A 13,414-nucleotide genomic window follows, 5' to 3' on the forward strand; every position below is an offset into this window, starting at 1 on the left:
TACGAATAAATCCTGAATCGAAATTATTTTCTTAAATAAACATAACTTATTTATATATTAAGAGTTAAATTGAAAATAAATAGTGAAATTAAATAAATAATTTTTTTAATGCATAGACCATACATTTTAACTCTGTTATTGGAAATTCTAAACCCTAAATTTGCAGTGTACAATAACAAAATGAATGAAAACAGTTCCGTTGTTGATTATGTAAGTCATATTTTCATAAATTCATTATTTCCATTTAGGTGTATGATCAGTACCAATCAAAACTTGTATCCTATTGCCCTGATGATAAAAAAAACATATCAGAACAAAAATATATACTTTCATATGAAACGATTTCAAATAATAATAAATATTACCGATGTGTCCATTTTAACCATCTCCAAATGCTTCAAACCCTTGCTGCTGATAAGGCTCCATAAACCAACGATTCGATCGGCCAATCTCCATGTTTTATTTGTGTCGTTAATGTCCTTAACAGAGTTAAATTTTCGACTCATTATCTGGTTAAGAACAACATAGAAGAATAAATTAAAGCATCAAGAGAATGATATCAAATATTAAGGGAAGATAAATGAAACACATATTCTGCCAGCAAAAGAAAGAAGAAAAATTAAATTGAAAAAGCTGCAGAAAAATGATGGGAAGGAAGACGAACAATGGGAAGGAAGGAAGATGGGAAGAGAATGAATTTATAGATGTAGGAAAGGAATTAGAAGGGACTTTGGTTCAAATTCCTGAAGTTTCCAACGCTTGGAAAAACTAAAATTAAGCGTGTTATAAAAGACAACACTTATAATGGGATACTTTCCAACGCTTGCAAAAACTAAAATTAAGCGTGTTATAAAAGACAACACTTATAATGGGATACATATTCCAATAAAGAGATTTTAATTAATTAGGGTTAAAGGAAATTGAATAGGTTTAGTAGTGTAATTATGTTTAGGGGTATGAAAAACTATCTTAAGTGTATAGAACGTAGTGCAGGTTTTTTCATATTCCAATACAGAAGTTTTGCATTAAATAAACTGTTGGAATCTAATCATGATTAGATGTAAAATGACGCTCAGGGGTATGCAAAACCATGTTTAATTGTTTGTGATTAGGGTAATTAAGGCAATTTGGTGGTAATTCATTTTTATATATTAAAATAGATAAGTATTTGTGAGATTTTATGGTGGTGTGGAAGAATACATAAGAGTGAAGAGAGCATTTCCATTGCAAAAACAGTTTATGAATCTAGGAAATATAAGAATGCAAGTTGCTGCAGAAACGACATTAGTTATACTATTGTAGGTCTTCACATTATTGATGTTTTTGTTTATGGGAAATTCTTTTTCCACCCCTTAGTCCAAAGAAAGATCCTTTGCAATTCCGTTTTTGCCCCTCTGAAAATCAGAAATATATTTCCGGTCCGCACCACATCTGTCACAAATAGGCCAAATATGGTCTAGGCCCTCAAAATGTAAAAAACTATATCAGAGATATATCCACGGTTTAGAACCAGAAATATAACCGCAGATAGTAGAGCAGGAATTTTTGCCACCTTGTTATTTCCTATATAATCGAAGTATACTTCTGATATTATGGAAACTACATTTAGTTTAAAACAATAACCACCATGGTCACCTTTTGATCACACCATTTCTTCATCTTTCCATAAATCTCTCAAAACCCCTTCCATACTCAATCCATTTTCACTCTAAATCTTCATTTTTGTGGTTTATCATATCTAAAGGAACTTAAGGAAGTGGAATTTAAGGTAAAGTTTATTCTATTCAATCCTCGATTCCATACATTATGCTGTTTTTGAATTTGGAAACAGATCACGCGAAAACCAGATGTATATTTCCGATTTATAGTTGAACAAAACTGGAGATACATTTCTGATTTCTGTCAGTGTTTATTTTCACAGCAGAATAACTAATAAGTTTATACTAATAAGCTTTATGTTTTCTATTACATTAGGTATGGTGCATCCTGATAACATTTTCAAACCTAATGTATCTCAAGTTGTTTCACCACTCGTATCTCCTATCGTAATAAAGGTGGTAGATATTCATGAGCATTTTGAAAATGGAGAAGAGTTTGGATTACGTGAAGACATGTTGCATTGGATTCGTACGGAGGCTATGAAACTAGGATTTTGTATTGTGATTGGAGGGTCTGATAATAATACGGCTAGAAGAAATGTATTTGTGACTTTGACATGCGAAAGAAGTGGGAAATATATCTGTCGTATCCAAAAATTGAAACATGACGACACTGGTTCTAGAAAATGTGAATGCCCATTTAGGTTGCGTGGTTATCTTTTGGAAAATAACAAATGGAGATTTAATGTTATATGTTGTTTACACAACCATGATTTAATTCCAAAGTTAGTCGGTCATCCAATTGCATGTCGGCTTCTCCCGGATGAGAAGACATGTGTTTCTGACATGACTTTGAGCTTGGTGCCGCCGAAAAACATACTTGTAACGTTGAAGCGCAAAAGACCTGGGAATACATCAAATATCAAGCAAGTTTACAATAGGCGCTATCAATCCTAATTAGCGCTTATGGAGGGTTGAATCGAGATGTAACACTTCATGAAACTTCTAGATGAAAATAATTATGTTTGTAGGCACCGACGAGGTGATGACGGAGTTACAATAAGAGATATTTATTTGACTCATCCCGACTCAATTAAATTGTTCAATACTTTTCCCACAATGTTCATAATTGATTCAACATATAAAACCAATAAGTACAGGCTTCCATTGTTGGAAATTGTTGGTGTTACGTCGACTAGGAAGACATATTATGTTAGTTTTGCATTTCTAGAGTGCGAAAAAGCAGAAAAATTGTCATGTGTTTTGGAGGTTTGTAGGTCAACGTTGAAGGATCGAGAAGATATTCCGAAAGTCATTGTTACCGATCGAGATACAACATTAATGAATTCGGTTGCAATTGTATTTCCTACTTCTTACGCCTTACTTTGTAGGTACCATATTTACTAAAAATGTGAGAAGTCGGGTTAAACCCGCAGTGGGGCAAAATAGATTGCAGGTGAAGATGGAAAAATGGTCAAGGCGGATGTTATTGTGGAGTAAATTATGGATGCATGGAATGTTATAGTAAATGCATCTACAAAAGAGTTATACACTGATGTTGTTTAATAAGTTATGAGTGTTTGCGTGAAATATCCCGATCTAGTGAAATATTCTGAAAGCATAATATCCTAATCAGGAAAAGGAGAAGTTTATTTGTGCTTGGACCGATGAGGTTATGCATCTCGGAAATACAACAACAAACCGAGTTGAGTCCTCTCATGCTTGTTTGAAGAATTGGCTGGGAAATAGCAAGAGTGATTTGGTTACGGGTTGGGATAACGTGAACTAGATGATACTAAACCAGCATAGTGAGATACAGACATCATTTGATCGTAGTATCACGGTAACTTTGGTTTTCGAGGTGTTTCTGGTTTTCTCGATAAAAGGGAAGAGGATTACATTATTGTTCGGCAGCCCCTAATCAAAGAGTTGAGGGATAACAAAGATTTATACACACATGTGTTCGGGAGTAAAGAGAAAGTTGAAGAAATATATAACGCTCTTGTACCAAACATTAATGGATATGCACCGGAGGATAAGTGGATGTGTTTCCCTGATATGGGTCATCTATTAGCAAGTGAGTATGAGAGGATATGTATTAATCTTACGAGATACAGTTTCTCGCAGACGTTTTTCCCTCTATGCACTACTCCAACACCAAATCCCAATGATCGTATCATATGTGTTGGGTGGGTTTTAAATCTACGCCATTTTGTTCAAGTATATTTGAAACCGGGATGCCTTATTTCACAATCTCGTATGAGACCTGGCCTTACCGATTCATTGAAAGGATGCAAGACTACAACAAGTTGAACAAAATTGAAATAGAAAAAAGTAGAGAAAATTCAAAAGGGGTGCCTCTAGTGGATTTGGCCGACGATAATTTTTTACAATGACGTTCCAAATTCAGAGTCATGATCGGCGTCAGAGGTTGGACTACCTTCATAAGTCCCTCCTTTAGAGGGTCCACCTTTAGAGTCATGATTACCACTAGATTCAGAATCTGGATTAGAATCAGATTCACCATCTGCCTCATCTTCAGAGTCTTCAGAATCATATTTTGACTATGACTATTCTTCAGGACCTTTAAGTTCTGAGTTATCTTCAAAAATGAATTGAGTCTTTCTCCAATCCCATTATTCTGACTCTTTTACAATGATGTTTCTGTTGACTTCAACTTTATTGATTTCTGGACAATAAAGCTTCTAAGCACCTATACTGTAATACCCAACCAGAATCATTACTTTACTTCTATCATCCAAATTTTGTCTTCTAGGTTTTGGAACGTGTTTGTAACATACAGAACCAAACACCTTTAAATAGATAACACTTTGCTTATCTCCAATCCACTTCTCTAAAGGAACAATTTTCTTCATCTTCTTCATTGGACACATGTTGAACACATACGCTGAAGTTGCTACAACTTCTCCCCACAAGATGTTAAGAAGCTTCTTCTCCTTCAGCATGCTTCTCGTCATATCAAGAAAAGTATGATTTCTTCTTTCAGCAAGACCATTGTGTTGAGGGTTACAAGGAGCAGTAACCTCATGCTCAATTCCATTCTTATCACATAACTTCTGGAACTCTGTAGAGTTATACTCACCTCCACCATCCGTTCTAAGAATTTCCAGCTTCTGATCACTCTGTTTCTTAGCCTTCCCTTTAAACTTCTTGAAAACAGTAAACATCTCAAGTTTAAACTTAATGAGTGTCACCCACGTCATTCTTGTGAACTCATCCACAAAATACACAAAATATCTATTTCCTCTAGGTGAATATTCTAAAAATGGTCCACACACGTCAAAATGCACTACTCCCAAAGCATGTTTTGCTCTTGGGGCTACTTCTAACCCAAATGGCAATCTGGGTTGCTTGCTTTTCATGCATACCTCATATGACTTCTCAGGATTCACAATCTTCGGAATGTTACACACGAGCTTCTTAGAACTCAGATGCCCTAGGCTTTTGTAGTTAAGACGCCCTAACCTCTTGTGCTATAACTTACTATCACCTTTAGCGTCTTTTATACTAAGACATTCTGTTTCAGCTGTCTTCAGATTCAACTTGAATGTTCTATTGCTTCACTATTCAGATTCCATAATTAGCTTCTGATTGAAATCATACAACTTCAAGAGATTTTCATTCATGAAAACTAAGAAACCTTTCTCAATGAGCTGACCTACACTCATCAGATTGCTCTTAATTCCAGGAATATACCAAACATCCTTGACCGGAATAGTCTTCTCATTCTTCACTTTAATTTTGACATTTCCCATACCTTATGCATTAAGATACTTATCATCAACACATCTGATCTTTATCCTCCTTCTCGAGTTAAAATCTATCAGCCATTGTTTGTTTCCAGTCAAATGATTTGAACAACTAGTGTCCATATACCACCAATCTGCCAAACACTTTCCATCAGACTCAAAAGCAATCAGTAGCACAGGTTCATTATCAGAATCTCTTCTGGCTATGTTTGCTTCTTCTGATTTCCTTCTCTTATTTGACCAACAATCTTTAGCAAAATGGCCAAATTGCTTACAACAGTAATATTGAACTTTCTTCTTGTCAAACTTCTCCTTTCCCTTCTGATGTTTCTTCTCATCAGAAGTAGAGGCTTCTTACTTCTGGAATCTATCACCACGTCTATTCTTGGCTTCTGACCAAGAATGCTTCTGGTCCTTCTTGACAAAAGAAGCTTTTAGAGCCTGCTTAACTTCTCTCTCATAAGTTCCTTTTGTCAGACGGAACTCTTGCGCCTCTAGACTGCTTTGCAGCTCTTCTATTATCACGGTGTCCATATATTTCAAATGTTCAACTTTTCTACAACAATATAATCAAACCGGGGAATAAGAGACCTCAATACCTTCTCTATGATTACTTGTTCAGAAAGGGTTTCCCCACATGCTTTCATCTAATTAGTGATCAGGATCATTCTGGAGATGTACTCATATACCTGCTCATTGTTCTTCATCTTGAGATTCTCACACTGCTTTTTCATGTAATAAAGCTTCACCTTCTTCACTAATGTGTCACCACCCTAACATCTGACTAGTGTGTCCCACGCCTCCTTCGTCGTCGTCGAATCAACGATTTTCTCAAACATATTCAAATCCACAAACTGATGGATGAAGAAAAGCGCCTTATGATCTTTCTTTCTTCTTTCTCTCTGAGTTTCTCTTTGTTCCTCTGTCGCATCCGCTGCAACCGGAACATAACCTTCGGTAACAAGCTCAAGAACATCTTTAGCACCGAACAACACAGGCATTTGAATCATCCACCTATTTTAGTTCTTTCCACCAAGCACCATAAGTATTTTATTCAAATTACTTCCACTCATTTTAAACTTGTGCAAGTCACTCAGATCTCACCAAACACAGTGTTTCCCAATCTCGCAGAATCTGAAAATGTGATTCTGTTCCAATTTTGTTCAAGATGCAACACGAATACAAGAACCAAAATCAATCACACAACGCCTCACCGTTTCATTCGTGTTTCCTGTGTTTCTCGTGGATATGAACCGGAGTTCTAGATACCAATTGTTAGTGCACAAGATTTAAGAAAGCAAAAGGAATAATATTACTACTCTACAATGACGGCTACAAAAGTGTAAGGAAAAATGATTAGGTTTAAACGACAACTACTACTAGTCTATTTATACACAGAAAAAATTAGGGCCACATAGGAAACATATTAAAATACTAAATTACCTTTCAATAATTATATGAGGAAACATTTCCAGCATTTAGCATTTCATGTTCTCAGGAAGAAATCTTTCTTTCTCAGTGAGCTTGGAGATAGTTCAAAAATGAAACTTTTTGTCAACATGGTAATGAGAAGGTACTTTTCAATAGACTACAAATTATAGTTCAGGTATACTATAATTTGTATTTTTGGCCGTTCTAAGGAGCATACTATCAACTTGTGTAAGGAGCAGAGTTTACAACAAGTATACTAGATAATGGAACATAATGAGGAAGACATAGAAACCTATTCAAGTATTGCAATTGAGCAAAACCAATATGCGCACCTACTGCAGTGGAACAATATGTTGATTCAAATAAAGAAAGATCCAATTTACAAGGCATACAAATTTATTTTGTATATATAATTTGTCTGATTTTGGTTGTTAAGTTTGCTCTTTAACTGCTCTAAGCTTATAAATAAGTTGTTAGGGTGATTTTTTTTCATTCAATTATACTCTATGTCAAAAACTAATGTTTGTAATAAAGAATGACAAAATAAGGTTATTGGTATTATGATAAAAGGTGTGAATTTTTGTTGATTTATTTTTAAAATTAATTAATTTAGTGGGAGTTATAAACCTTCGTAAATTAACTTAAGTTGTCGCAATCAACATTAAAAACGAAACACAAAATAAAACTCACGGTGGTTTAAAACTGTCGCAAATAACTATCTAAAAAACTTCACTAACTGTCGTAAATAGTAACGACAGTTGAAGTGGTGGTTTTCCAAATTGTCACAGATCATGCTGACACGCTTCTGTGGCCGAATAAAGACCGTTGCAATCCAACTATTGTGGTGGTTCGAACAATCGTAACTTTCCAAAATAACCGCTGTAAGTTGCCATGTTTTTGAAGTGTTGTCGCGAAGCGGAAAATACCGAGTGCAGGAGCGCACAATGGGAATTATGTCCACCATCAATCCAAACATCACCGGGATCCATCATCGAATGCATATGAATGAATGAACACACATAACATACTTAAAAACATCACCGATCACGATGAATAACTCATCTCAACACCACATCACCTAATAAGTATGTACATGTTTTCAACATCATTCAAATAGCCATGCATTCATCACAATCATAATAATAATCACAGCCAATTCATCACCACATCAATTACATTATCACACACATTTCATATCCACACAATGTTCAATTCTCATCAAGTAATTAAATCGAGTTTTAAAGAAATAAAGTCGGACATTGCTCATATTCATCATTCATGTAAAACATTTAATTACTTTTACAACGCCCAAAACGGCACTAAGAAAGGATACACGGATCAAAAGATATGATATTTTAAAGTTTAGAAAAATTTCCGCACAGCAAGGTTCGCTCAGCGGACCACTAGCGATGTTAGACAGAAGCTAACCAGGTCGGGTCCTCCGCTTAGCGGACCCCCTCCGCTTAGCGGACCTGCGATTTCACAAATTCGCAGGTCTGCGACAGACGCTACGATTCCACCTCGATGGATGTTCTTGAATTGATCCTTGAACCTTGGGATTTTTCCTCCTTCCTCTTCTCTTCTCACTTCTACGATAAAACCTTTTTCTCCCAAATCTTCTCTTGCTCCCTTCTTTTCTATTTTTCTCAATAATAAAGCAATAATATAATTAGGACTAAGTGTAGAGCTTTTTACTCCATAGACCCACTAATTACACCTCACACTCCCAAAAGTCCAATATTCTCTTCTTATTTATTTACTCCATTATTTTAAAAAATATTCATAAACTAAATTTTAATTAAATAATTAACCAAAATTCAATTTATCTAATAATTTAAAAATAAGGGTGTTACAACTCTCCCCACTAGAAGAGTTTTCGTCCTCGAAAATATACCTTAGATGAAAAGTTCCGGGTAAGAGTCCTTCATCTGGATCTCTAACTCCCATGTAACATTTCCACCGGCTGGTCCTCCCCAAACCACTTTCACCGTTTCTATCTCTTTACCTTGCAACTGCTTCACTTTACGATCCTCAATCTTCATAGGTAATGTCTCTACAGTCAGATTATCTCACACCTGTATATCATCTACTTGAATCTCATGAGACGGATCTGCAATGTATTTCCTCAACTGGGATACATGGAATACATCATGCAAATTAGCGAGTGTCGGTGGTAAGGCAATCTGATAAGCAACCTTCCCAATCTTCTTAGTAATCTGAAATGGACCAATGAAACGCGGAGTTAACTTTTTCGACTTCAAGGCTTTCCCAACGCCAGTCATCGGAGTAACTCGCATGAATACATGATCTCCTTCCTTAAATTCAATATCCTTCCTTTTTTTTTTCGTGGTAACTTTTCTGACGACTCTGAGAAGCTCTCATCTTCTCCTGAATCATCTTGATCTTTTCCGTAGTTTGTTGCACAATCTCCGGTCCAACCACTCCACTTTCTCCCGATTCATACCAACACAACGGTGTTCTACATCTCCTACCATACAATGCTTCAAACGGAGCCATACCAATACTCGAATGATAACTATTGTTGTAGGTAAACTCAACCAAGGGTAAATAACTATCCCAAGCACCACCTTTTTCCAATACACAAGATCGCAACAAATCCTCTAACGACTGAATCGTTCTCTCCGTCTGACCATCTATCTGCGGATGATAAGCAGAACTCAACCTCAACTTAGTACCTAAGGCTTCTTGCAATCCTGTCCAGAACTTAGAAGTAAACCTCAGGTCTCTATCCGACACAATACTAGCCGGAACACCATGAAAACTCACTATCTTCTCAACATACAACTGAGCCAACTTTTGTAAGTTTATTGAGTACGCCTAAGAGGGGGGTGAATTAGGATTTTGAAGATTTATCCGGTTTTAGAATACTTGTACTTATTTTTTTGGTTTGGTGAAAGAGTTTATGCCAATGTTTCTTTCTTTTCTGGTTTTGATTTGTGAAAGCGGTAAATGCGGAAAAGTAAAGAACACAAAGATGTATACTGGTTCCCCTCACAATCCGAGAGTACTCCAGTCCCCTTTCAACACGAAAGAGATTTCACTATTGTTAGATCTTTGTACAAGCCTATACCAAGACTCCTCCTACAATCTTCTAACAAAACCACCAAGAACAATCCTCTTGGATTTTCACTAAGTACATTAAGAAGACAATCCTCCCTTAATGACTTTCTTGCTTCCAACAATCCTGGACAACAAGAATAACCAACCAAGTAGAACAAGAAAACAATCCTTTCCTTTCTACTAACTTGTTTTCAACAATCCCGGACAACAAGAATTTACAAACCAAATCTGAAAAATATTTGAGTAATAAAGTTGATGAACATATATCAATCTATAAGATTGATCTTCTCTTTCAAGCAAGACAATTTACAATGATATAATAGTGATCAAGTGTTTATGTAGGAATGAGAAACTTGTCTAACAATGTGTAGAAAAAGTTTCAATGAAAGTTCAAGTATGAAACACTTGTATGAAAATATATGATTAAAGAGATGGTAAATTGTAATGAAAGAGGTGAGATTTAAATCTGAAGTTTATGGTATTTATATAGGTATTTACACCCTTTAGAAAGAGTATAAAATGATCAAACAATGCAATGTTTAAGGTTTGAAAAGATATTCACGTTTGAACATGAAGCAAAGTGAAACAAGGCAATGGTTCAACAAGTAATCGGTTACCAAAAGCAGGGTAATCGGTTACCCACTCCAACAATCATATTTTTTGAAATTTTCAACACAGTAACAGATTACTGAAACAAGGGTAATCGGTTGCCCATACAAAAACCAGTGGGAAAAGTTTCAGTAACCAGTTACTGAAACCAGGGTAATCGGTTACCTCAGCATAAAAGGTGAAAATGCATGTTTTTCAAGGTTGGAAACTTATGCCATGCATATATAAGTTTGGGCATGCATATGTATGAAAGTTTATATGATTTTTGAGCACTAAGGAATATCAATGTAAAAAGAATTAGCTTGTACCTGTCATACCCCAAAATTTACCCGATATGATTCTCATTTCAATTTATTAAGGACGTTAAAAATTAGGAGCCATAGGGTTTGATATATCTATTATTAAACTCGCTCTCCTATAAAACTCCTTCATAAATTGGTTTAAAATAAAAAGGGTGTAAATAGCAAAAATCTCTCTAAATCCAATTGGCACTTGGTCTTTCTTTTTGCTTCTTAGGAAAAAGAAAATAGAGGGGTGTGTTTTAGGACATCTTGGGGTCCAATAGGCCCATTTTGCTTATCACAATTTAACCACATATATTATTATTAATCATAAACTTATTAATATTATTAATCCCCAAATATTAGTTTTAATAATTAACACTTGGTTATTAAAGATTAATCAAGTTTTATTATTAGTATAAATATAGTTGGTTATCAGAATTATATTATTAACTAACATGTTCATTTGGTTATTATCAGTTAATTAGTTTTTTATTGATTAATTGATCAATTTAATTAAGTGAATTAAGTGAAGTTAGTAGTTTTTTTGTTCTGGCATTTTTATCATTTTTTTGGGTCACAAAGCACTGGTGACTGGGCCTAACACGCTGGGCCGCATACGGATCATGGGGATTGGACCGGGTCAAACCGACCCAGTCCTATTCATCGTCCCTCACTTCCTCCATGCGAAACCCTAGCGTCACCAGCGGCGGCCGCTCCCTTCAACCAAGCAAACCCTAATTCGTTCTTGCCCAGGCCCATGCTTGAATCAAACGCAAACATAATCAAGTCTTCAATGAAATCAAAACGCAAAGTAAATCAGATCTTAACAAAACGAAAATCGAATAAAATATATTATGATATCAAATTACAATCAAATCCGATCGGAATCGTTACAAACCTAACAACAATTGAATCAAATCTTTCCTAAAACTAATCACTAAACCTAACTATAAAATAAAAGAAAATTATCAGAAGAAGGGGTCGGAAAAAAATTGTTGGAGGAAGAACTTTTGCGCCGCCGCTTGGATCTTCAAACCTTCATCTTGTACCTGCAATCACAGAGAAAGAAGGAGAACGGATCAGAGGAGGGAGCTAACACGTCCAGAATACAAGACTTAAGGTAACCACCGTAAACACTTAGCTTTAGGTTATTGATTGAGTGCATGTTTTGTGTTTAATTTTGGGTTAGATCTGGGTTAGATTGGGGGTTTAGGGTTCTTAATTTTGGGGGTTTTTAGGTCGATATGATGAAGGTTTGAAGGTTCCGACCGGAAACCTGGATTTTGGTGGTGGTCTAAGGCGGAATAGGGGTGGCTCACGGTGGCCGGAATTGGTTTTCTGGGCTTTGATTCAAGGAAGGATGAGAAAACGAGAGAGTTCAGAGAGAGAGAAGAGGGAAGAGAGAGAAAGAGAACCGAAAAATGAAAGGGCTTCATGTGAAGCCATTACCTTACCCCTATCCCTGGCCGTCGGATCTGCGCCATTTGGCCTATCATGGCCACTTGGCAGCGTCATGGAACATGATTCCATGTTGCTTCCTAACTATGCACTCTCTTTGACCAAACACATGCTGCCCCTTGGATCAAAACTAAACGATCAAGATCGTCTAGCGCACACCATAACGTGTACGCACCATCACACGCAAGCCAAACGAATCCAAAACCTTAGTGGGCCGGTCCAGTAACTACTAACACCCCTTCAATTACTACCTTCAATAAAAGTACACCCCTGCCTTCAAAAATAACTTTAATTATTTTCTAAAAATTTGTTAATTGTTTCCTTTACAACTAATTAATTAAAGTTTGTTAATTGTTTTTTTTATAACTAATTAAATTTCTAAATTTTGTTAATTATTTGATAACTAATTAATCGAATTTCTAAAATTTGTTTAATTGTTTTTATTAATAACTTAATTTCTCCTCGAACCGACTGAATCCATCAGTCGTATTAGACGAGAAATAAATCGTTCTGATTAATTTAATTAATTTAATAAATTCTAAATTAATTCTCTCCTCGACCCGACTGAAGCTATCAGTCGCTTTAGACGAGAGATAAAAATATACGAATTAAAATACATTTTAATTTGCTGCCCGCGATGATCAATCTATCGATCTGAGCAATCAGCAATGCCCTTAATCCGTTAGCTATGCTGACCAAACCCATTGGTCACCGCATCTAACGGTGCCAAATCAAATCAGGGTTGTACGCCAACCTCAAAACACTTTCATCTTTCAAATCAAACTCAAAACTGCGAATAGGCCATTCAAAAAGCCTTTAAAAAATTTCAAACCACAAAATTCAATCCTAAGGCGTACAACCCTGTGCCCGAACTACGTCGACTCTGATCCTCCATAAGGAGGTACGTAGGCACTTGGTAACAAGGCGAGTCTCCCCCCTAAAAATCTCAATTCACCTTTAAATTGTGTTATTTACCCTTTTCGTTTTTTGCCATAAACCTTTATCTTTAAATGTTAGCCTTTAGGAAAGGGTTGAGGGTGCCTAACACCTTCCCTCAACCTGATTATAATAACTTACCCTGAATCTCATATCTGCGTAGGGTTTCCTATTCGCCCTTCAGAATAGGTGGCGACTCTAAAACCTTTAATTTTAGGGCAGGTTGCTACAACCATTATGACATGAA

At 35.9% G+C, this 13,414-nt stretch overlaps 1 protein-coding gene across 1 annotated transcript; it reads left to right on the top strand.

Annotated features, from left to right (window-relative positions):
• Nucleotides 1–1,976: 1,976 nt before the first annotated feature.
• On the top strand, nucleotides 1,977–2,555 carry LOC131653367 (uncharacterized). Its single transcript, XM_058923492.1, has one exon. It carries the CDS (start codon nucleotides 1,977–1,979, stop codon nucleotides 2,553–2,555), a length of 579 nt encoding a protein of 192 aa, XP_058779475.1.
• Nucleotides 2,556–13,414: the final 10,859 nt, after the last annotated feature.

The sequence above is a fragment of the Vicia villosa genome, linkage group LG1 (genome assembly GCF_029867415.1).
Source record: "Vicia villosa cultivar HV-30 ecotype Madison, WI linkage group LG1, Vvil1.0, whole genome shotgun sequence".
Taxonomy (NCBI): Eukaryota; Viridiplantae; Streptophyta; class Magnoliopsida; order Fabales; family Fabaceae; genus Vicia; species Vicia villosa.